The sequence below is a fragment of the Neofelis nebulosa genome, chromosome 2 (assembly GCF_028018385.1).
Source record: "Neofelis nebulosa isolate mNeoNeb1 chromosome 2, mNeoNeb1.pri, whole genome shotgun sequence".
In the NCBI taxonomy this organism is placed as follows: domain Eukaryota; kingdom Metazoa; phylum Chordata; class Mammalia; order Carnivora; family Felidae; genus Neofelis; species Neofelis nebulosa.
This window is the reverse complement of record NC_080783.1, coordinates 144090488-144116416: the sequence shown is the minus strand read 5'-3', so window position 1 is coordinate 144116416 and position 25929 is coordinate 144090488. Positions and strand designations below refer to the sequence as shown.

General features: G+C 36.5%; 1 protein-coding gene and 1 pseudogene across 1 annotated transcript in view; both read left to right on the top strand.

Annotated features, from left to right (window-relative positions):
• Nucleotides 1–17718, top strand: part of EPHX4 (epoxide hydrolase 4) — a 48180-nt gene extending 30462 nt beyond the window's left edge. The window contains exons 6-7 of the mRNA XM_058716598.1: nt 1606–1754; nt 16200–17718. Coding sequence (XP_058572581.1) covers nt 1606–1754; nt 16200–16431 — 381 coding nt within the window. The 3' untranslated portion in view covers nt 16432–17718. The remainder of the gene's footprint in view (nt 1–1605; nt 1755–16199) is intronic.
• A 757-nt stretch (nt 17719–18475) lies between these two features.
• Nucleotides 18476–20702, top strand: LOC131491061 (lysophosphatidylcholine acyltransferase 2B-like; annotated as a pseudogene).
• Nucleotides 20703–25929: the final 5227 nt, after the last annotated feature.

Sequence of the window (25929 nt, the reverse complement as noted above, 5' to 3'; positions counted from 1 at the left end):
GGGTCAGCTACTCTATATTAGCACATAATCATCTCCATCTTCTCTTGGAGTAGTTAGAATGCATAATACACCCTTGTGTGGCTATATCATAGTTTATTCAACTAATGCCCCACTGATGGACATTTTTTATTTCCTGTCTTTTGCTACTGCAAATAATGTTTCAATTAATCACCTTTTGCATAAATCATTTCATATTTTTGCAGATGTGTTTGGGGGTTCGGGGATCTGCATTTTATTTTATTTTTTAATGTTTATTTTTGAGAGAGAGAGAGAGTGGGGGAGAGAGTGGGGGGCAGAAAGAGAGAGAGACAGACAGACAGAGGTTCCTAAGCAGACTCTGTGCTGAGAGCAGAGAAGAGAGCCTGCTGTGGGTCTCAAACTACGAATTAGGTTATCATGACCTGAGCAAAAGTCCTGACGCTTAACCGACTGAGCCACCCAGTCGCTCCCAGGGATCTGCATTTTAAACAAGAATCCTAATGATTCTGATGTAGGTGATTTAGATCTACACGTTGAGAAACACTAGTATAGAGCAGTGTTTTTCAGTTGTGGGTGGGGACCCATTAATGAGTCACGAAATCAGTTTAGTGGCTTGAATTTGAATTTTTTAAAAAATAAAGTAGAACAGAAGTGAATTGAAACTATCAGTACACACTATAATAAGAGTAAGGGATATTTCTTTAAAAATTTTTTTTCATGTTTTTTATTTTTGAGAGAAGGAGAGACAGAGGGTGCATGGGCAAGGGGCAGAGAGAGAGGGAGACACAGAATCCCAAGCAGGCTCCAGGCTCTGAGCTGTTAGCACAGACTCGGGGCTCAAACTCATGAACCATGAGATCATGACCTGAGCCAAAGTCAGACACTTAACTGACTGAATCACCCAAGCACCCCTCTAGATTCTACTTTTAAATCCTGTTTTCTTTTTTCTTTTTTTAAAAATTTTTAACATTTATTTAGTTTTGAGAGACAGCACAAGCAGGAGAGGGGCAGAGAGAGAGAGGGAGACACAGAATCCGAAGCAGGCTCCAGATTCTGAGCTGTCAGCACAGAGCCCAATGTGGGGCTCAAACCCCCAAACTGTGACATCACGACCTAAGCCAAAGTTGGATGCTAAACCGACCTAGCCACCCAGGACCTCAAGAGATATTTCTTTAAACTTTTGTTGCAGAAAAGTATGTGTATGAGTCTGAACTGGATCATGACATATAATGTGTTTGTTACTCTGGATTATAGTCCAAAAAAGTTCAAACAATTGTTGGGGGAGTAGATTGTCAGTAAACAGATAAACTACTATTAGCTAGAATATTAGGGAAGACTTTAGGGTAGCAATGGTATCTGAACTTAGCCTTATAGAATGTGAATAGGCACCAAGAACATAGGTTGCTTTTCATAAGTGTAAAGTGTACATGGGGTATTAGAAGGGAAGAATACCAAAAGTAAAGCCAGGAAAGCAAAAATGTATATAGTGTGTAAACAGGTCTCCTACCTGGCTAGAGCAGAAATGGGAAGTTGTCACTGACACTAACCATCATTCTCTTTCAAAAGCCAAAGGTTTATTGTTAGGTAACTAAAAAGTTGTAATTATTTTCTTTTCACTTAAATTAGGCTTTGAAACATCTGTTTACCAGTCATAGCACTGGTATTGGAAGAAAAGGATGTCGATTAACAACAGAAGATCTTGAGGCTTATATTTATGTCTTCTCCCAGCCTGGAGCATTAAATGGTCCAATTAACCATTACCGAAATATCTTCAGGTCAGTATAATTTCTTTTTAGTTAAATAAAATATTCATTCCCTAAGGAGCCAATATTTTATTTATTTATTTTTCCCAAATATTACTTAAATTCCAGCTATTTAGGGGCACTTGGGTGGCTCAGTTGGTTAAGCCTTCGACTCTTGATTTCAGCTCAGGTCATGATCTCAGGGTTTGTGGGATTGAACCCCGCATCAGCCTCTGTGCTATCCATGCTGGTTGGGATTCTCTCAGTCCTCTTTCTAGTCTTTCTCTGCCTCTTCCCTCAGTTGCATGCTTGTATACACATGTGCACACACCCTCTCTGTCTCTCTCAAAATAAACATTAAAAAAATTCTAGCTAGTTAACATATAGTGCAATATTAGATTCAGGTGTAGAATTTAGTGATTCATCACTTACATACAACACCCAGTGCTCATTATAAGTGCCCTTCTAAATACCCATCACCTATTTAACCCATTCCCCCACACACCTTCCCCCCAGTAACCCTCAGTTTGTTCTCTATAGTTAAGCATCTGTTTCTTGGTTTGGCTCTCTTTTCTCCCCCTCTAAGTTCATTTGTTTTGTTTCTTAAATTCCACATAAGAGTGAAATCAGATGACATTTGTTTTTCTATGACTGATTTTGCTTAGCTTAATACTCTCGAGCTCCAGCCACATTGTTGCAAATGGCAAGATTTTGTTCTTTTTTGTGGCTGAGTAATATTCCATTGTATGTATATATACCACATCTTTATCCATTCAACAGTCAACGTTTGAATGTTCAGTCACTGTTTCAGTTCTTTCCATAATTTGGCTATTGTTGAAATTAATAACAGGTGTTGGTGAGGATGTGCAGAAAGGGGAACCCTCTTACACTGTTGGTAGGAATGCAAACTTGGTTCAGCCACTCTGGAAAACAGTATGGAGTTTCCTCAGAAAGTTAAAAATAGAACTACTTTACAATCCACCAATTGCTCTATTAGGTATTTTCCCAAAGGATACAAAAATACTAATTTGAAGGGATACATGCACCCTGATGTTTATAGCAACATTATAAACAATAGCCAATATTTTATTATTATTTTTTTAGCTTATTTGCTTGTTTTGAGAGAGAGACCACAGGCAGGGGAGGAGCAGAGAGGGAGAGAGAGAATCCCAAGCAGGCTCCGAGCTGTCAGTGCAGAGCCTAATGTAGGGCTCAATCTCACAAACCATGAGATCATGACCTGAGCTGAAACCAAGAGTTGGATGCTTAACTGGCTGAACCACTCAGGAGCCCCGTCAATATTTTATTTTTAAGATTAAGTTCACAGTTTATCCAAAGACTCAAAAGTGTTCATTTTGTAAGTTACATAGTCTTTTTCTAGGGAAAACTTTAAACATTTGGAAAAGTAGAGAGAAGAATATAATGGAATCCCCATATAGTTGTCACTTGTTTTATCCATAACTATATCCACTTCTTATTTACCTTTGGATTATTGTGAATAGATGTGTTTGTAATCATATTTTTAATGATTATTATTCATTCAAGAAATACATATTAAGTACTTTGTATGTTCTAGTCTATGCCAACACTCAGGATATAGTATTGAACAAAATGAGACAAAGGTCCCTGATCACTAGCCAAGTGGGGAAAACAGACATCAACTGTATAACCCCAGTAATGAATATACAGTTATAAACAAACAAAGACCATGATAGAAAGGGATGAGAACTGAGCAAATGATGTTTGAACAGAGAAATAGAGGATGAGTTACATATTGACTGAATAAAGTTGGGGTCAGAGGGATTGGCATTTCAGGAAAAGGAAACAGCATGTACCAAAGCAGTGTGGGAAGATAAGAGAGTTGTGGTTTTAAATAATACAGTGAAGGCCATCGTAGCTAGAGCACAGAAAAAGAAAATAAAATGAGAATGGGTCCAAGAGAAGGCAGTGGCTTGTCTTACAGAGCCATGTAGACCATATTAAGTACTTAAGACCCATGAATGTAAAGCTAGTAAATGAGCATTTCAAGCAGGAAAGAGTAACAATCTAATCTGTATTTGTATACATTCATTCAATGTGAGGAAACTGCAGTGGTCCAGGCTAAAGATGATGGTAGCCTGAAATAGCCTGAAGGCAGTAGAGATGGGGAGAATGGGTAGATTTAAGAGATATTTAAGAGGAAAATTGACAGGGATTGGTGATGGGTTAGATGGGCGGGGGTGGAGGGTCAGGGAAGGAATGAGAAGAAGAGGGGTATCAAGGATGGCTCCTGAATTTTTGGCTTGAACAGCTATATGGATATAGCTCATGCCATTCACTGAGGCAGAAAACACTAGAAGAGAACTGGTTTTGAGGAGAAGGTCATAAACTTTATTGACCTTAAACTAGTTGAGTTTGATGTGGTGTCTTAAATATTCAAATAGGCAGATAGATACAAGGGTTTGGAATTCAAAGGAGAGAATCTGTGATGAAGTTATGTAAAATCTTGGTGTCGCTGATATACACAAACGAAGCTTTTGCTCAGAGTATATTGTCTAGGGAGAAAGTATAGAACGAAAGACAAGATATGGAGATTTGTCTGTTCAGGTTTGGACTCAGGAGAAAAAGATTTTCCTTGGGAATTAGCAACCACAGCCTGCCTTGAAAAGGTTTAGAGCCTTGAATATATGCTACCTCCATAACACTAGAATCTCAGGGAAATATATTTCAATGTCATCATAAGCTGGTAACACTTCCAAGCAAGCCTGGTAGAAACAAAGACAGAATTTCTCTGGAGGATACATCTCAACTCAGACTTACAATATTCCCACAGGTAGAGTCCCCTGAAGATGAGTTCATAATCCAAATTACAAAAAATACTAATCCACCATTAATGAGTCAGAATACAGTTGCAGTAGAACTCTTACAAATTTCAAATACTACAACAGAGATTATAAAGTATGTTTAAATCATTAGATATGTGAAAGAATAAAAATTATGAGAAAAGAATAAGGAAATATCAAGACAGACTGGAAAAAGCTGAAAAAGAACAAAAGAACTTCTGAAAATGAAAAATATGGCTATTGAAATCTAAAATTCCATAAGTGAGTTAAATAGCAGATCAGACAAGCTAAAAAGAATTATGAATTAGAAGATAGCTCTGAAAAAATTACTTAGAATATAGCTTAGAGAGATAAAGAAGTGAAAATATAAAACGTTATATTTGACATAGAGGGTAAAATTAGAAATCATATATTGGGGTGCCTGGGTGGCTCAGTTGGTTAAGCATCTGACTTTGCTTCATGGTTTGTGAGTTCAAGCCCCACATTAAGCTCTATGCTGACAGTATAGAGCCTGCTTGGGATTCTCTCTCCCTCTCTCTCTCTCTCTCTCTCTCTCACTCTCTCACTCTCCCCCACTTGTGCTCTCTCTCTTTCTCTCAAACCAAAAAAAATTATATAGATAGGTGATAGATAGAATTAGATACACATACATATATATAGATGCTAAGAATTTTTTTCTAGTAAAATAAAATAATGCAAATAGAATGTATTATTTTCAAACCAGTAGAGGGTGACAAGATAACTATCAATTCAAAAGAAGGCAGGAAAGAGAAAAGGGAAGCAAAGTACAGTCAATAGCACAAAATAAGATGTCAAAATCAATTTAAATATGTCAGTAAGCACAATAAATATGAATGTATTAAACTTTCCAGTTAAAAAATAAAATATCAGATTGGATTGAGTCACAAAGCATAAGGACATAAAAAGGTTGATAGTAGGAAGGTAGAAAAAAGTTATAGTGGGTGTTTTATTGGTTGATTAATTGATTTTATTTTTAAGTAATCTTTACATCCAACATGGGGTTTGAACTTACAATGCCAAGATCAAAAGTTGCATGTTCCACTGACTGAGCCAGCCAGGTGCACCTAAAGAAATTGTTTTTATTTTATTTTATTTTTTAATGTTTATTTATTTTGGAGAGAGAGTGTGTGTGGGTGGGAGAGGGGCAGAGAGAAAGGGAGAGAGAGAGAACCCCCAGCAGGCTCTATGCTCAGCATGGAGCCTGAAGTGGAGCTTGATCTCATGACCATGAGATCATGACCTGAGCCAAAATCAAGAGTAGAATACTTAATCAACTGTGCCTACCCAGGTGCCCCAAAGGTGTTATTTTAAATAAAACAAAATCAAATTATTTGAATACAAAATCCAAGGGCAGTCAAGAGATTATATGAATGAGGGGAGAAGAGGTAAACCGAAACCTTTTTCTGACTAACAATAACAACAAAAAATTTACAAATATAAATGTAAATATCATCGATAAAACAGAGATGTTAATTTAAAAGGTATTTGTAGGTACCCATTTATCAAGCAAGGCAATGACTGACATTGCAGAGGCTGCAGGTTACATCTCATAGGATATAGCAACATTGTCTCAAGTCCATGTTTTGTCATTTGTTGTTTGTTTTTTACAAACAACATTTGTAAAGAGAATTATAAGAGAAAATAGAACAATATATTTTCATACAAGCTTAAATTTTGAACAGGAGATAAAAATAATAGTTGTTAAATGTTCTTGATTTACCCGTTTATCAAAAATCTAGCTTTGTGATACAAAACAATTAGCTACAAGGAAAAAGAGGAAAATATTCTGATGTTTCTCAAGTTATTTTATTAACATTTGTTCATTAGAGGATCTGCATTCTCAAGAGTAAGCTCTAGAATCCTGCTAATTAGCATGGAGAGAGAAAGAGAAAAAAAGCAGACCTGTGAAGGTCAAAACTTACAATTTTATATAAAGGTGAAAGTTTTAAACTAGATTGCTATAGGTTAAATCTAGTCAGGTCAAGGTCATATGGAATCTTCTGGAAGGTCACTTGACTCCCTCTAATGCTTCTTTATGTTAGGGTAATCGAGCCCAAGTATATAATTAAAAATGGTTATACGATATATAATGACTATACATAAGGTATAGTACATATACTCAGGTATGGAAATCACTGTCATTTATCACCCTTCCCAGGACCATAGACTCATCCAAGGACTCTCCAAAATTTGGAGTTAAGTCATTCACCAGAATGAATGAACTAGGAATTAGATTAGTTATAGGATCTAACCTGCAAAAAGATAAATAAGTCTAAACTTATAACAAAGCACCAAGTAATAAAGCAAAACTGACACAAGGGAAAATGACAAATCCATAATCACTATTAGAGATTTTAACCCACCTCTCTCAAAAATTAATCAAGCAGGGAAAAAATAATAATAAAAATGTGAAAGATTTGAACAACCCAATTAACATCTTTGATCTGATGAACAAATCTAGTATCCTGCATCCAATAATTAGAAAATATATACTATTTTTAAGCACATAGAAATGTTTACAAAGGTTGATTACATACTGGAATAGAGAGTAAATCCTAACCAATACCAAGGGATCAGTGTCATATGGATGTGTTCTCTGAACATAATGCAATTAGAAATTAACAATCACACAAACTTCTAAAAAATTCCATATATTCAGAAATTTAAAAAACTTCTAAATTACTCTTGGCTATGATCCTGGTATTTACCCAAAGAATACAAAAATACTAATTCAAAGGGATACATGTGCCCTGATGTTTATAGCAGTATTATCTACAGTAGCCAAATTATGAAATAGCCCAAGTGTCCATTGATTGATGAGTGGATAAAGAAGATGTGGTATATATATACAAGGGAATATTACTCAACCAAAAAAGAATGAAATCTCACCATTTGCCACGACGTGAATGGAGCTAGAATGCTAAGTGAATTAAGTCAGTCAGAGAAAGACAAATACCATATGATTTCACTCATATGCAGAACTTAAGAAACAAATGAGCAAAGGGGAAAAATAGGGAGAGAGACAAACCAGGAAATAGATTCTTAACTATAGAGAACAAACTGATGGTTACCCAAGGGGAGGTGGGTGGGGAGCCGGGTGAAGTAGATGATGGGGATTAAGGAGAACACTTGTGAGGGCATAGGTGTTGTATGGAAGAGCTGAATCACTATATTGTACACCAGAAAATAATATAATACTATGTGTTAACTGGAATTTAAATAGAAACTTTAAAAAAATTACTCATGGATCAAAAAAGATCATAATGGAGGAGTGTCTGGGTGGCTCAGTTGGTTAAATGTCTGACTCTTGATTTCAGCTCAGGCCATGATCTCACGCTTTGTGAGATCAGCTCTGCATTGGGCTCCATGCTGACAGCACAGAGCCTGCTTGGGATTCTCTCTCTGCCCTTTCCCACTTGCACATGTGCGCATGTGCACTCTCACTCAAAATAAAGAGACATTAAAAAAAATCATAATGGAAATTAGTAAAAACGTAGAAAAAATAATAATATCAAAATGCGGAATACAGTTAAAATAATATGTAGGAAGAAATATATTCAGTTTTCCATGCATATATTAGAAAAGAAGATAGAAAAGAAGATTAGTGACCTAAGAGTACAATTTGAGAAGTTAGGAAAAGAACAGTATGTAAAAAAAAATAAATTGGAAGGAAAATAATTTAAATTAGATAAAAAGCAGAAATTAATGCAATCAAAAACAAAGACACAATAGAATCAAAAAATCAAAAGCCGATTCTTTGAAGGTTATTAATATAAACTTCTGCCAAGATTGGTTTTTAAAAAGCATGAATACACAATATTAGGAAGTAGAAAATAGATATAGCTATAAACACAACAGAGATAAAATATAAAACTTAGGTTAACAAATTTAAGAACTTTGACAAAATGGGCAGTTTTTTAGAAAAATATAGCAACCAAAACTAACTCATGAAGAATTAGAAAACCTAAATAGACATAGCCATTAAAGAAATTGAATTATTAATTTAAAGCACATCTACCCACACAAATAGGCTGAAGTGGCTTTACGTGTAAGTTCTAACACAGAACTCCCACTCTAATAGACACTTTTAGACATTATAAAAAGAAGGTATAGGCTTCGGCTCATTATGAAGCTGGTATAACTTTAATACCAAAAGAAGACAAAGATTGTATAAAACTGGAAAATTATAGTTCAAACTACATTATAAATGTAGATCCATAAATTTAAAATAAAATATTTTTGACCTGAATCCAGCATAGATTAAAAATTAAGCCAAAGTTAGCATTAAAATTCATTACTTTAAAAAATAAAATTCATTACTTTAATTAGCCACATTAACAGATTAAAAGGAAAAATATGATTATCCAAATAAAGAATGAGCATTTAATAATATTCAACACATATTTATGCAACAGTTCTTAGTGATCTAGAACTAGAATAGCGGATGTAAGAGTGGAGCTCAGTTAGGCCACTTAGCCTGAATCTCCTGAAGGGATAGTGTAGGAGATTGACTTTTGCTTTACTTAATTATCTGAGAGACAAAAAATAAGGTATTCAAAGTGTTTTGAAGTGGTTATTTGCACCTGGACAGCTGGCAGGCACATAAAAAGATATTCCAGGAGTCAGGACCAAGAGGATAAAAAACCCACATTAAAAGCAGAAAATACTTTTTGATACTATCCAATAGCTGTATCTGGATGGGAAACTTTGGGGGATCTGGGAAGTCTTTCCTCTATATGAGAGAATGATATGTTATCCCTTGCTTTTAAAATCACCTTTGCAGATTTATTTTCCCTTTGCCATTACACTTGATATTCTCTGTGTCTGTTAGTATCTTTATATTAATCACAGTATGATTCCATTATGACAACAAAGCAGAAGGGAACTTTGGTCTTAGAAACCTATAGCAAACATCATACTTTATGATGAAACACTAGAAGCATTTTATCTAAAAATAAAGTCTAAAGATAAACTTGCCAACTATAACTGCTTCTATTCACCACTGTTTTGAAGGTTTTAGCCACATAAGAAAAAAAAAAGAAAAGAAAAGTGTAAGTATTAGGAAAGAAACAAACAAAGCCATGATAATTCATAGATAATGTGGTTACAATCTAGAAAAAGAATCTACAGAAAAGTTATTTAAACAAAAATAGTTCAGCAAAGTTGATATACATAAATACAATATACAAAAATTATGATCTTATAAATGAACAGTTAGAAAACGTATTTTAAAAATAGATACTTCAGGGCACCTGGGTGGCTCAGTCTGACTCTGGATTTCGGCTCAGATCATGATCTCATGGTTCGTAAAATTGAGCCCTGCATTGGGCTCTGCACTGACAGCACAGCCTGCTTTGGATTCTCCCTCTCCCTCTCTCTCTGCCCCTCCCTCTCTCTCTCTCTTTTTCTCGCAGAATAAATAAACATTAAAAAAAAATAGGTACCCCTACAATAGCAACAACAACAAAATTAGGTGTATAGGAATGACTCTAACAAAAGATCACCTTTATAGATTGTCAAAACTTATTGGAAGTAGTCAAGAATATAGGCTCAGGGCAGTAGATATTTACTAATCAGTAGAGAAGTATTTTAACATTTTAACAATCCATACAGACATGCTGGTATAAACTAGTGAAAATTAGCCCTGGTTTATCATGTTCATGATTGGAAAACTTCAATATCATAAAGTTCTTGATTTCTCACAAACTATTAATTTAATTTAATTTCAATCAAAACTATAGGAAACTTTTTTGAAACTTGAAAAACTGATTCTGAAATTTGTATGAAAGAGCCTAGGCTGAGAATGGCCAAGATAGTTTTAAAGGAAAGGATAGATGGATGACTAACCCTATTAAATATTAAGGCTTGTAATGAGGCTATAAAATTAGTAAAATATGGCATTGACTCTGGGATAGACAAATTGACTAACAAAACAGAGAAGAAAGCCCAAAAATGGAACCACGCATATGGGAACCTACTATGACAGAACATTTTGAGTCTGTGGTGAAAGATCCTATACATGTTGGTGGAACAATTAGATATCCATATAGAGTAAAATGAAATTAGATCCCTATCTCTTACTAAACAAGAAATAAACCTCAGGGAAATAAAAAACCTAAACATAAGCAAAACTTTCAAATGTTTGGAAGATAAGAAAATGCTTTCATAACTTCAGGTAGGAAAGATTTCTTAAATAAGACATAAACAGCTTAAACTATGAAGAAGACTGATAAATTTGACTGCATGAAAATAAAAACATTTATATATCAAATGATATCATAGAATGAGAGGCAAGTTTAGATGGGGAAACATTGTTTGCAATACACAGTCATGTGCTAACAATATCTAGAGTTTATAAAGAATGCCTCCGAATCGATAAAAAGGTAGCCCAATCAAAAAATGGGCAAATATATGAAAAGACAATTCACAGAAGAGGAATTTAATGGTCAGTAACATTGAAGATGCCAAATCTTACTAGTAGTCAGATATAGAACATAGGTTTCACTACTTGTAATAGAGACCTAAAATAATAGTATCATAAAAAAAGAAATGTATTTCTCTCACAAGTAAAAGTCTAGGTTGGTTTGTTGGCTTTGCTCCATGAAATCATCAAAACTGTCTCTTTGGTCCGAGACCTAGGCACTTTATGTCTTGTTATTCTGCCATCCCTGGGGTGTCGCCCTTGTTCGTGTGATCCAAGATGGTTTACCACCATGGCTGCATTTCAGTCAGTGGGAAGAGGGGAGGGGAAGGCATAGTGTACACAACTTAGAAGTTGCACACATTGTTTCTCATATCTTCACCTTGCTGCAAGAACTCTGGCAAATGTAGGCAGTCTTTATTCTGGGTAGTCCCAGATTTTCCCAGATAGAAAACTAGATTTTCTATCATTGTGGTAGAAAGGAAGAGGTTTTAGGGAGCAGTCTCTACCACATCAGGTAAGTGAAAAGTATTCCACTCTCATTCTATTGGAAATATTTAAACTTTTGAGAAAAGTGTTGGCAGTGATATGGAGCAAAATGAATTCTTACATGCTTCTTTGGAGCATACAATCAGCTCGGAAAACAACCTGACAGTATTGACTAAGGTTGAAGATGTGCATACTCTCTGAAGAAGCAATTCTGTTTTGGGGAATATACAGTAAGAAAACGCTTTCATATGTGCACAAGGGGATGTACAAGCATAAGTTCAATATTATTTGAATTATCAAAATAATTGGAAATTTTTATTTATTTTTAATTTTTGTAATGCTTATTTATTTTTGACAGAGTGGGGGTGCGCGCGAGTGCGCCCAAGCCTATGAGTGGGGGAGGGGCAGGGAGTGGGAGACAAAGAAACCAAAGCTGACTCTAGGCTCAGAGCTGTCAGCACAGAGCCCAGCTCACGAACTGTAAGATCATGACTTGAGCCAAAGTCAGACACTTAACCAACTGAGCTACCCAGGTGCCCCTTAAATGGCCATTAACAGGAAAATGGATTAATTACGGTATAATCATAAGGTGAAATTCTATATAGGAGTAAAAATTTAGTAGAACTAAATGTATCATTAATAGATAATCTTAAAAATATACTATTAAGGCACAGGTGTGGAAGCATATGTACAGTACTATACCATTTATATAGAGTTCTAGAAATGCAAAACACCTCCATATATTGTTTGTAGAAATCTGTGTACTGTATTTGGGGATATCTGACAAATAGTACCCCCTTTTCCTGACTAATTTCTGAACGAGTTGAGAAATCAAACAAGGGTCAGTAAATGAAAACCAAAACATCACCTTCATTACTGATTAAGGATAGATTGAAGACTATGGCTTAATATGAGAATGGTCTTGCTAATTCCCTATTGCTAGTCTAAACTTTACATCAGTTCTCTTGTGGAAGAGTTTGCAGAACAAACTCGACTTTCTCTGCCTCTCAGGTCATTGCCTTCCGTTATCTGGTAGAGAGAGAGGAGAAAGAGATTAAATCTGTCACCCTAAGGACGTATTATTTGATAGACCCACCTAGTCCAGTACTCTGCACCAACAACTGTCACTCATCGTTCAGGGGTGGGACAAGAATCCAGGAGGGCTTAAGGAATGGGGGAGAGGTTATCTTAAAACATAAAAGTTGAAAAAAAAAAGTTGAAAAACATCACAGGGATGATAATAACTAAATTGAACCTAGTCATTCCTCCTATGGTAGTAGTTCTTTACAATAGCATGTAAAACAGATGGCAGGACCCTACCGTTCAGTCAGTCTGGGGTGGGTCCCAAGCATTATTTCTGCCAAGTTCACAGATGATGCTGATGCTGCTAGTCTATTGCCCACACTTTGGGAACCACTGCCTTAGGGTGAGGTGAAGAAAAATGGTATCAAAGAAAGGTCAGCAGAAATATGTTATCATGTTTGCCATGTTTGGCTTCTTAAGCTAGTGGTGATTGTGTGGGTGTGATTATTTTCCACATTATCTTCTTATAGTAATAAAATATTTCCACACACAAAACTAATGGATGGAATGTATAACATTCTGGACACTGCTGCCTTAATACTTACACATTAGCTGATAACTCAGAGTTTGGAAGAGTAACATGGTAAAATCAGACTTATTTGAAATAGGTATGTTAAGATATATTTTGGTAGGTTGAATGATTAACAGTATAGACCAGAAATTGTTACTACCTGTTAACAGTTTTCAGATTTTTCAAATTGCTTCTGTACTTACTAAGATTAGTCACTTTTAATCAGAAATATTTTATCAAGTGTTTTCCCAATAAGTTCTTCAGCTTAACATACTCTTCTACAATGATGTTTTGCTTTTTATTTATTTATTTTATTTATATTGAGGTATAATTGACCTAAAACATTACATTAATTTTAGGTGTACAATGGTTTGATACTTGTATATATTATGAGATAATCACCAGAAGTCAAAATCTGTATACATAGTTATAAAGTTTTTGTGTGTTCAGAATTTTTAAGATCTACTCTCCCAGCAACTTTTAAATATGCAATGGAGTATTACTAACTATAGTCACCATGCTGTACATACTTTCTTTTATATGTAACATACTTCCTGTGAAGTTTAGCAGTTTGAAACCTCAGGACCAGAGAATGTGCTCTTCTTTTAGTTTTCTGGAAACTTCTCCCTTTTAAGTCCAATTTGATCTGGTAAATAATTTATATTTTTCTTTATTTTTTTTTCTTTTCTAAAAAGTTTTAAAATTTTAAAATTCATTTTATTTATTTGTTTATTTTGTTAATTCAACCATAATTACCATATAGTGTTATTTTAGTTTCAGGTGTAAAATATGGTGACTCAACAATTCTACACATTACTCAATGATCATCATAATAAGTACACTCTTAATCCCTTTCACCTATTTCACCCATCCCCCACCTACCTCCCCTTTGGCAACTACCAGTTTGTTCTCTATAGTTAAGAGTTTGTTTGTTTGTTTGTTTGTTTGTTTTGATTTGTCTCCTTTTTTCTTTGTTCGTTTTGTTTCTTAAATTTCACATATGAGTCAAGAATTTATATTTTTCTTTGCTTTCTTTTTTTTTTTTTTTTTTTTTTTTTCTAACTAATTGTCTTTTAAAACTCCTCTTACCTTACTGATTCAATTATGACATGCTCACATATTGTTAAATATGCAGATAACTGTTAGAAACTGTTTTACTTTCGGGTGCGCCTGGGTGGCTCAAGTCGGTTAAGCCTCTGACTCCTGATTTGGGCTCAGGTCATGATCTCACACTTCTTGGGATTGAGCCCCAAGTCGGGCTCTGTGCTAGGAGTGGAGCCTGCTTAAAGATTCTCTCTCTGCCTCTCCCTCCACCCTTATGTGTGCTTGCTCTCTCCTTCTCTCTCTCAAAATAAATAAACTTTAAGATGTTAAAAAAAAAGAAAGAAAATGTTTTACTTTTGAATATTTTATGAGCCCTAGAATTTGAGTGACTGGCAAGTTTGTATAGCAATCCATGTATCAAAATTATGCATAGAATGAATATATTTTCTATCAGTTTACCCATTCACAAAGAATTTAATTTTTAGGAGCATTATAACCAAACAATGGCCACCTGCATGAGAGTCAAAAGTTAAGTCCTTAGTGGACATATGTGATATCCTGCACATTCAAGCAGCATCCTATTGACCCCAAGTAGCCACAGTCATGATTTTTGATAACTAGCAAAAATGGAAGTCAGTGCTGCAGAGTAGTCTAGTAAGATATTCATTTTCATGCTTAGTCAACAGGATTGTAATTAATACCATCCCACCTTTCTGAAAAAGAGTGTAGCAGTAGCTGTCAAAAGCTTTAAAAATATTTATAGTCTTTAGCTCAGGAATTCCACTTCTAGGGATCTAGCTGAAAGAAATTATCTAAAATGCCAAAAAAGATTTGGGCACAGAATGCTCATTATAGCATCACTTAAAACATCATTCCCTTGTTTTAACTAATGATATAATCTAAAAATATTCATTTATAGGAGAATAGTCATTTATGGGTTGTTTATGGGTAATTATACCATAAAATAGTATCTTTTATAATTATTTTTGATATAAAACATTATGAAATGAGAAAATTCTCAAGTTATAATGCAATGTGAAATTTGAATATGGATACTGTATATATATTGTGTATATTTATTGCATTGTATTTATAGTATGGTTTCAACTGTATGCATGGAAAATGGCCAAAAGGTTATCTCTTAATGATGGAATTATGCATGATTTTGTTCTTTATACTTTACTTAAGAAAATAAACAATAAAACGTTGTTTTAAAAAGAATCTTCTGGGGTGCCTGGGTGGCTCAGTCAGTTGAACATCTGACTATTGATTTTGGCTCAGATCATGGTGACAGACTTGTGGGGATCAAGCCTCATGTCAGGCTCTGTACTGGGCATGGATGCCACTTGGGATTCTCTCTCTCTCTCCCTCTGCCTCTCTCTCTCTCTCTCTCTCTCTCTCTCTCATTCATATATATATATATATATATATATATATATATATATATATAATCTTCTTACAAAATAAATACAGTACTATTTAATGGTAAAACTCAGTCCATATATATTTTCTGTCTTCTCAGTTCCAATTTCATATAAAATGCATTATGTTATCTAAAAAACAATTTTGAATATATTTAAAGTGACATCATTTAAAACTCTTTTATCATACCACTCAAAAATTCTGGTATCCTTTTAAAGCAAATTATTCCTCATAGTGGTGAATTTCATACTTAATTTATATCCTTCATTATAAATTTTGTTAGCCTCATCCAATTAAAAATTTTATTGAGCCCTTTCTTAAATAGCCTTTTAAATTTTTTATTGTATAGACTGATTGCCTAAAGCAGTGTTTCTCAACCATTCATTCTTTCATCATCACCTCCTTAAGGAGCCATTTTAGATGTGTTTTTTTTCCCAATTGCTCCCCACCCTATGAAATTTTAATATTTGTTTATATACTGTGTGTATAACCATGATCTATATATAAAGAAAGTAATATTGTTATCACTCTCCCGAGAACCAAATTTCACCCCATTGGTGACAATATTGCTTCCTGTGAGCATGTATGGCCTAAAGGAATATAATGGAAAAATGTTATTTTAATTTTTACAATGAATCTCAAATCCACGTGTTTTGTTTTTATAGCTGCCTGCCTCTCAAGCATCACATGGTGACCACTCCAACACTCCTACTGTGGGGAGAAAAAGATGCATTTATGGAGGCTGAGATGGCTGAAGTCACAAAGATTTATGTTAAAAATTATTTCAGGCTAACTATACTGTCAGATGTCAGTCACTGGCTTCAGCAAGAACAACCTGACATAGTGAACAAATTGATATGGACATTTCTGAAGGAAGAAACAAGAAGAAAAGATTGACTTTTCTATATCTTCTATGAGGGATCTGTAATGAAATCTCTAAATAATTTTTAATAATTGTTCATCAACCTCTTTAAGCTTATTAGGAAAAAATTGTTTTAATATGCTTTATCATAAGTATCCTGACAAATCATATTGAAAAAAATCTGAGAATGTATGAACTTGTAACATGATATCAATTTTCTTCTGTTGAATTTTGCACAGAAAAGCAGCTGCCTTAAAATGTGTGCAATAGTACAAAAAGGAAGTTGGGGGAAATGGCTCAGTTTTGGTTTCTTGCATTCTTTGCCCTGTTAACATCTGGTGCCTTTTACAAATGTAAATTAAAGATTAGCTGTGCCATATTAAAAAAAAAAAAAGGTAAACCTGCAATGGTATATAAATTTTCATTTTATTGTTCAAAAGTTCTTTTTACTATTTTCAACCATTAAAAAATTCTATTGTCAAATCTCTTGGATTTATAGTATATTTATTAGTTTGAAGGCAAATATGACTAGAAGAATATGCATTTTGAAAACAGGCCATAATACTACTTATACTGGAAAGACTAATAACAGGTGATGTAGAGATTCTCATGTATACATACATACGTATTAAACATTGCAAAGTAGAAAAGCACATCCAACAAATTACTTGTCTAAATCTTCCAGCTAAATTGGTGAGAGATTTAGACAAAGGATCAAAATGTCCTTTTGCCCCATTAAGGCAACCAGAATTGAATTCAGTATTTCCTATGTGCACTAGAATCTAAGCTCCACAAGGCAGAGTTTTTTACTGTTCTATTAACTGGCATATATCCAGCATCTAGAATAAGGGCCTGGCTCCATTGTAGGCACTCACATATTTGCTTAATGAATAAATAACATATGTGACACATTGCTAGGCACGTGAGGGAAATATAAAAGAAAGATGGCATGGTAACATGGAACTTTCCCTTAAAGAAGCATACACACAACGCAGTTAAATTAAACAAGGATTCAAGAGTAGAAATAAACATTACAAATAAGAATGGGAAGAGTTACAAAATAGAGAATGATACAAGCTCAAGGGAATACTACTCATTCTCTTGGGTTGCTCTCCTTTAGCATGGGAGACAACCAGTAACATCGCCAAATTATGGTTCCATAGAAACTACAATTGTGTTCCTAAACAAGACTAAGTTGGTGAAAAAAATGTCTTCCTAAGTGTAGTTCTAATAGTGACAGAAGAAAGTGGAATGTCTCTAAGAATTCTCATCATTGTATCCTAAGCAACTTGTATATATTAATAAAAACCCAATTTTCTGTATACATTGTGCTTGTGCCTCATAATAACATTGCAAGGTATAGAGTATTACCAATTTATAGATGTGAAAACAAGGTTGGCCAATGCCCACAGCATAACTGTTGGAACCAGAATCTGACCTAGATTCATCTGGTTATAAAGCCTCTAATCTTTCCAGTAAGATAACAGGCTTTGTATCTACACTGCTCTTTCTGTTTTATTGGTAACCTGCTGTGCTCCAATAAATAGAAACATTTCTCAGAAACCTACAATTTGACTTTTAATCCTGGGAAAAGGAAGTTATATTAGTAATTAGCAAATATAGGAATATCCTATATAGCACTTTCAGAGTTGCAAATTTTACAAGGTATAGAAGAAAGCCGGGTTCACACCAACTTTGATTATGCTTTCCTCTTGATCCTTTCTGAAGGGCAGCAACAAAGGGAGGAATAGGACTTCATTGGCAGTGTATGTTGACCCAGTAAAATAGTCCTGACTTATTTTACTGAAAACTTGTTACTGACAAATGTGATTTTAGGGTTTGTTGTTGTTACTTAATGTCAGTTTGGAATGCTGACTGGTTCATGTGGACTCGTGTTAAGAATATGAATCAAATGTGCCATGGCTAATTCCAGCCTATGATAATGGATATATTCTAATTTTCTATTCATGTGGAAGAGTGCTTGTGACGGATATAAAGGCTCAAGGGTGCCATCAGTTAAACCTCTTAGCATGAAGTGATATTACTGTCTCTGTAGAAATCAATTTGTAGGGAGAGTAAATGAATTTGACTTACCAGCTCCCAAAGCATCTCACAGTAAGTAAACTTTAGTGGTAATGGCATTTAAATGAAAAACTTGTAATTAATATTCATCTATTTAAATTAACATATCCCTAGTAGGTATATAATATGTCCTTAATATAAATGTCAAAAATTATGTGAAAATATGGGGCGCCTGGGTGGCGCAGTCGGTTAAGCGTCCGACTTCAGCCAGGTCACGATCTCGCGGTCCGTGAGTTCGAGCCCCGCGTCGGGCTCTGGGCTGACGGCTCGGAGCCTGGAGCCTGTTTCCGATTCTGTGTCTCCCTCTCTCTCTGCCCCTCCCCCGTTCATGCTCTGTCTCTCTCTGTCCCGAAAATAAATAAAAAACGTTGAAAAAAAAATTTTTAAAAAAAATTATGTGAAAATAATTTATTAAACATATATGTCAAAAGGAAAACATTTAAAAAAAACAAAAATGATTATACTCTTGATTTGATTCTATTACACCATTTATCATTTTTAACTTTTCTGATTTTAGAGGTAATTCATCCTCATTTCCTATTAACCCACATTATATCTGAGAGTTCTAATTATGTGTGAACAGAAAGAGCACTTGAATGTGGGGAAGGAGTGCGCTCTGAGGGTTGCCCCCAGATCCAATCTACCCACAGCCTGAGACCACTGAGAAGTTGGCCTCAGGGCTCAGCCAAGCTTGGAATTCGAGGTGCAGGTGTGGGAGTCCACCGTGAGTCATGGGATGAGCATGTCGTACCCACCTGCAGTGGCCAACCCCTTCAGGCGGCAGAGGCACCTCAGTTGGTGGCGCTGGGCCTGTCTTATGCTCACTGGGACTGTGCTGGTGCTGGGATGTGAGTCCTGCATCGCCTTCCTCTTCATTGGCCTCTGGCCAGTGGCCACACTTTCCACCAAGGGCGGTTCTGCTCAACCAGCCAACACTACTACGAGTTGGGGGAAGAAGCAGGTGCAACCAGTCCTCAAATTCTTGTTTCAGGCAACATTCTGTTTAGTAGGGTTCCTGGTTAAAGTGAAAGGGGAAAATGCAACCAGAGATGAGGCTCTCATCTTTGTTACAGTGCCGCACTCCACTTTCTTTGATCCAACTGCCTGTGTGGTGGCAGGGTTACCCTAGATGGTCTAGGCAAGTCAAAACACACAGACCCCAGTGGTTGGAAAACTCCTAATGCCAACACAGCCTCTGCTTGTAACCTGATAGGACCCCAGTTCCAGGAAGAATACATGGAATGAAATCCTGAAGCTATTCACATCTGAAAGGAAGTGGCCACAGATCCTGATTTTCTTGGAAGGAGTGTGCACCAATTGTACCTGTCTGGTCACTTTTAAACTAGGGGACTTCTCTCTGGGTGTTCCTGTTCAGCCAGTGCTACCTAGGTACCTAAACACGCTGGACACAGTGACCTAGATCTAGGAGGGGTTTACAGGTCTATAAACAGGTTTAGGTCTATATATTGACCTTGAGTCTACTCTTCACCAGAGGAGAAGTGGTGTTTATGCCTATTTATATACAAAATAATCAAGAAAAAAAAAAGACACATCCCTTTTGCTGATATAGTGAGGATCAACATGGCAAATGCTCTGAGTGTCTGTGACAGACCATAGTTATGAAGATTGTAGACTAATGATTTTCACAGGTAACCTTTAACTACCCATGGAAGATAGTTTGGTGGAATTCACAGAAATTAGCCAGAGATTGAAGTGAGATTGGTGTAATATTCATCAGCATCTGGATGAATATGCTGCAATTACAGTTGCCTCTAAGGGAGAGAAGATAGGACTTGAAGAGTTTGCAAGTTATTTAAAAATCCTAATTTCAGAGCCCTTAGAACAACTTTTTGCCCCCTTTGACAGGAATAATGATGGTAGCATAGAATTCAGAGAATATGTGATAGGACTGACTGCCCTGTGCAATTCTATCAACACTGAAAAAATTATACAAATGTCATTTAAGCTTTTTGATCTTGATGAGGTTGGTTTCATAACACAGCAGGAGTTAGTTAGCTGCTATACTTTGGGCAGCCTTTAGAGTGCCAGATCTTGATGTTTCCAGACTCTTTCAGAAAATAGCTGGACAGAATTCAAAATACATATTATACAAGAACTTTAAGAAATTTGCCTGAAGCATCCAGAATATAACAAGTTACTAAATTCATACTTGGACCTCTCCGCAGCCTATATATATTCATTATCACATCAAGTAGCAGTTTAATTGCTGAATTCAAATGTTAAAGTCAGCCCTGAAAATTGTGAAGTTACCTTCCAGAGAGAAACTATGATTGAAATAAAATTATCCTTTGAGGAAAAACACAATAGTTTTTTACTTTCAGCACTTAACTGTGCTATGTATAATATGCTTGAGAAATATATATTTCAATTAGATCTTATAGTACCTATGTTGCTTAATATATGTTTGCTTTAATGTGACTAAAGGTGGAGAACAAGAAGTCTATTCATAAGGGGAGCTAAGATGGTAACATAGTAGGAGGACCCTAGGCTTGTCTCATCCCCTGAACACACCTACATAACTATCAAATCATTCTGAATAGCCAAGAAATCAACCTGAGAACTGACAGGACAAACTGCACAACTACAGGGAGATAAGACACTACACTGAGGAAGGTAGGAAGTGCAGAGACTGGTTTAGGGGAGAAATGGATCAGGAGTGCTACAGAGGGGAGGGAGCTATGGTCGCAGAGAAAGGCAAATGAGAGTGGAGCACACAGGGGATCACACAAGGAGAGCACTTCCACAAAGTCATTGACTGGGAAAATAAGAGGAGTTGATCTTCATGAGTTTTTGTAATCTTTGGGGCTCAAAGACTGGAGTTTTAGAGATCAGGTGGTGTTGGTTAGGATAGAGCCCTGAAGGCACTGCCCTACTGAAGAGAAGACATGTGAGCAATCCTGGGGCAGATGGCCCTGATGTGAGGATCACCTAAGCACATGGAGAGAGACTATTTGCTTTTCTTGGAACACATCTGTGAGAGGTGGCATTTGCAGAGTTGCCTCTCTGAAGACAAAAGAGCTGGCAGGCACCATTTCCCTCCCCCTCCCCTCAGCATAGGCACAGAAACACCTGCTGAAGGTGCCTAACCCAGACACTGGCTGTTTAGTCTGTTTTGCTCCAAATCCCTTGCCCCTGTGCTCTGTTGTGACTGCCCTTCTCCGTCAAACCTGTATCCATCCCAGAGTGGCAAAACCCTCCCACAGAAGACCAGTGCAGACCCTCTGCACAGCAATTCCCTAAAGTTTGGAGTTTTAAATGTCAACAGACTTGGCTGGGATAGAGCCCGAAAGGCACTGCACTGCTCCAGGAAGTCAAGCAATCTAGAGACAGATTGTGTGAAAACAGTGATCTGAAAAATGCCTGAGGTGGTTGAGGGAAAATTATTCGATCTTCTGGGGGGGTGCTTCCCTAAGAGCAGCAAGCACGGAGACCCCTCTCTGGGGACAAAGGAGCTGCTGGTGCCATTTCCCTCCCCCACCCCTCAGCATAAAACCAACTTCAGTAAGCAGCACAGCACTGACAGTGGCTGCCTAACCTACTTATACCAAGTCCCACCACCCTGCACTCTGCTGGTGCTACTTTTCTTGGTCAGGTGTGCCAAGGACCAGCACAGTGGGCCTCTTTCCTACAAGACCAGCACAACCCACACCCCCCCCCCCACGCCCCTCCCCCCCCCACACACACAAGGTCTTATTTAACAAGCAGACCAGAGTACACCTAGTTAAAATACACTACACTCTTGCTAAGGTCCAAATGCTGCCATTTGCAAATGACTGACTTGAGGGATAAAGCAGCCAAAACACAGCAGCAGAGTGCACACAGCACACACCAGAAACACTCCCTGAAGTGCCAGGACCTGGACACTATATGACCTCTTCTTCATAAAGCCATTACTTTCTGGAGCAGGAAGTATAATAGGCTTTTCTAACTCACAGAAAAAGATACGGACATTGACAAAATGCCAAGATGGAGAAATTTATCTCAAAAGAAAGAACAAGTCATAGCCAGGGATCTAATCGAAACAGATATAAGTAATATGCCTGAGAGAGAATTAAAGCAACAATCATAAGGATACTTGCTGGGCTTGGGAAAGCATGGAAGACATAAGGGACACTCTTACCACAGAAATAAAAGAGTTAAAAAAATCAGAAATGAAAAATATAATAAGGGAGATTTGAAACAGATTGGATGTAATGACCATAAGGATGAAAGAAGCAGAGGAATGAATAAGTGATATAGAAGATAGAATAATGGAAATTAATGAAGCTGAACAAAAGAGAGAAAGAAGAATTATGGGTCATGAGAGTAGAGTTAAGGAACTCAGTAACTCCATCAAACATAATAACATTTGTATTATAGGAGTCCCAGAAGAAGAGAGAGGAAAGGGGCCAGAAGGTTTAATTGAGGAAATAATAGGTGAAAATTTCCCTAATCTGGGGAAGGAAACAGACATCTAATTTCCAGGAGGCACAGAGAACTCCCATCAAAATCAGCAAAAGCAGGGCAACAAGACATACTGCAGTTAAAATTTCAAAATATAGGGATAAAGAAAAAATCCTAATAGCAGCAAGATAAAAGAAGTCCCTAACTTACAAAGGAAGACCAGTAAAGCTAGTTGCAGATCTCTCTACAGAAACTTGGCAAGCCAGAAGGGAGTGGCATGATATATTCAAAATGCTGAATGGAAAAATAATCATCAGCCAAGAATATTCTATCCAGCAAGTCTATCATTCAGAATAGAAGGAGAGATAAAGAGTTTCCCAGGGTGCCTGGATGGCTCAGTCAGTTAAGCATCTGACTTCAGCTCAGGTCATGATCTCACGGTTTGTGAGTTCAAGCCCCACGTCAAGCTCTGTGCTGACAGCTCGGAGCCTGAAGCCTTCTTTGGATCCTGTATCTCCCTCTCTTTCTGCCCCTCCCCTGCTTGCTCTGTCTCCCTCTCTTGAAAATAAATAAACATTAAGAAAAAAAAGAGTTTCCCACACAAACAAAAATTAAAGGAGTTTGTGACCACTAAACCATCCCTGCAAGACATATCTAAGGGGATGCTTTGAGTGGGACAGAAAGACCAAAAGTGACAAAAACTAGAAAGGAACGGAGAAAATCTCCAGAAACAATGACAAAACAAGCAATAAAATGGCACTAAATACATATCTACCAATAATTACTCTGAATGTAAATGGACTAAATGCTCCAATCAAAAGACATAGGATATTAGAATGGACAAAAAAACAAGACCCATCTATATGCTCCCCTTGAGAGACTCATTTTATTTTTTTTAATGTTTATTCACTTTTTGACAGAGAGAGAGAGAATGAGTGGGGGAGGGACAGAGAGAGAGGAAGACACAGAATCTGAAGCAGGCTCCAGGCTCTGAGCTGTCAGCATAGAGTCCAACATGGGGCTCAAACCCACAAACCATGAGATCATGACCTGAGTTGAAGTCAGACGCTTAACTCACTGAGCCACCCAGGAGCCCCAAGAGACTAATGTTTTATTTATTTATTTATTTATTTATTTATTTATTTATTTATTTATTTATGTGTTTAATCATTTTGAGAAAGAGAGAGAGAGAGAGAATGTGAGCAGGGAAGGGGTAGAGAAGGAGAGAGAGACAGAGAGACAGAAAGAGAGAGAGAGAGAACCCAAGCAGGCTCTGCACTGTCAGCACAGAGCCCAACACAGGGCTTGAACCCATGAATCATGAGATCATGACCTGAAACATAATCAAGAGTTGGATGCTTAACCGATGGAGCCACCCAGGTGGATGCAAAGAAATTGAATCAGTAATGAAAAATCTCCTAAAAACAAAAGTCCAGGGCTAAATGGCTTCACAGAGGAATTCTCCCAAACATTTAAAGTATTGTTTGGGAGTTTGTTCTCAGTTTGTTCCAAAAAAATAGAAATGGAAAGAAAACTTCCAAACTTGTTCTATGAGCCCAGCATTACCCAGATTCCAAAACAAGACAAAGACTCAAACTAAAAAGAGAACTACAGACCAATATCCCTGATGAACATGGATGCAAAAATTCTCAACAAAATACTGGCAAATTGAATCCAACAGCACATTCAAAGAATCATTCACCATGATCAAGTGGGATTTATTCCTGGTCTGCAAGGTGGTTTAATATTCTCAAATCAATTAATTTGATACACTACATTAGTAAAAAGAAAGGATAAGAACCATATGATCCTCTCAATAGATGCAGAAAAAGCATCTGACAAAGTACAACATTCATTCATAATAAAAACCTTCTACATAGTAGGGATAAAGGGAACATACCTCAACATAAACCCTAGCCTCAACAATCAGATAACAAAAAGAAGTAAAAGGCATCCAAACCAGCAAGGAAGAAGTCAAACTTTCACTGTTTGCAGATGACATGATACTCTATATAGAAAACCCAAAAGATTCCACCAAAAAATTTCTAGAACTGATCCACAAATTCAGTAAAGTCACAGAATGCAAAATCAACACAGAGAAATCTGTTGCACTTATTTTTTTAAATGTTTATTTATTTATTTTGAGAGAGAGAGAGAAAGAGAGAGCGAGCAAGTGAACATGAGTTGGGTAGGGGCAGAGAGAAGAGAGAGAATTCCAAGCAGGCTCTATGCTATCAGCACAGGGCCTGATGTAGGGCCCAAACTCACAAATCCTGAGCCGAGATCAAGAGTTGGGTGCTTAACCGACTGAGCCACCCAGGTGCCCCAAATCTTTTGGATTTCTATACATCAATAATGAGGTATCAGAAAGAGAAATCAAGGCATCCATCCCATTTACAATTGCACCAAAACCCATAAGATACCTAGAAATAAACTGAACCAAAAAGGTAAAAGTTCTGTACTCTGAAAACTATAAAACACTTATGAAAGAAATTGAAGATGACACAAAGAAATGGAAAAACATTCCATGCTCATATATTGGAAGAACAAATCTTGTTAAAATGTCTATACTACCCAAAGCAATCTACACATTTAATGCAATCCCTATCAAAATTACACCAGCATTTTTCACAGAGATAGAACAAACAATCCTAAAATTCATATGGGTCCACAAAAGACCCCGAACAGCAAAAGAAATCTTGAAAATGAAAAGCAAAGCTAGAGGCATCACAATTCCAGACTTTAAGCTGTATTACAAAGCTGAAGCCATCAAGACAGTATGGTACTAGCACAAAAAAGACATACAGACCAAGAGAACAGAATGGAAAACCCAGAAATGAACCCAAACTATATGGTCAGCTAATCTCGACAAAGCAGGAAAAGAATATTCAATGGGAAAAAAAAAGACAGCCTCTTCAACAAATGGTGTTGGGAAAACTGGTCAGCAACATGCAAAAGAATGAAACTGGACCACTTTCTTACACCATAGAGAAAAATAAATTCAGAATGGATTAAAAACATAAATATAAGACAGGAAACCATCACAA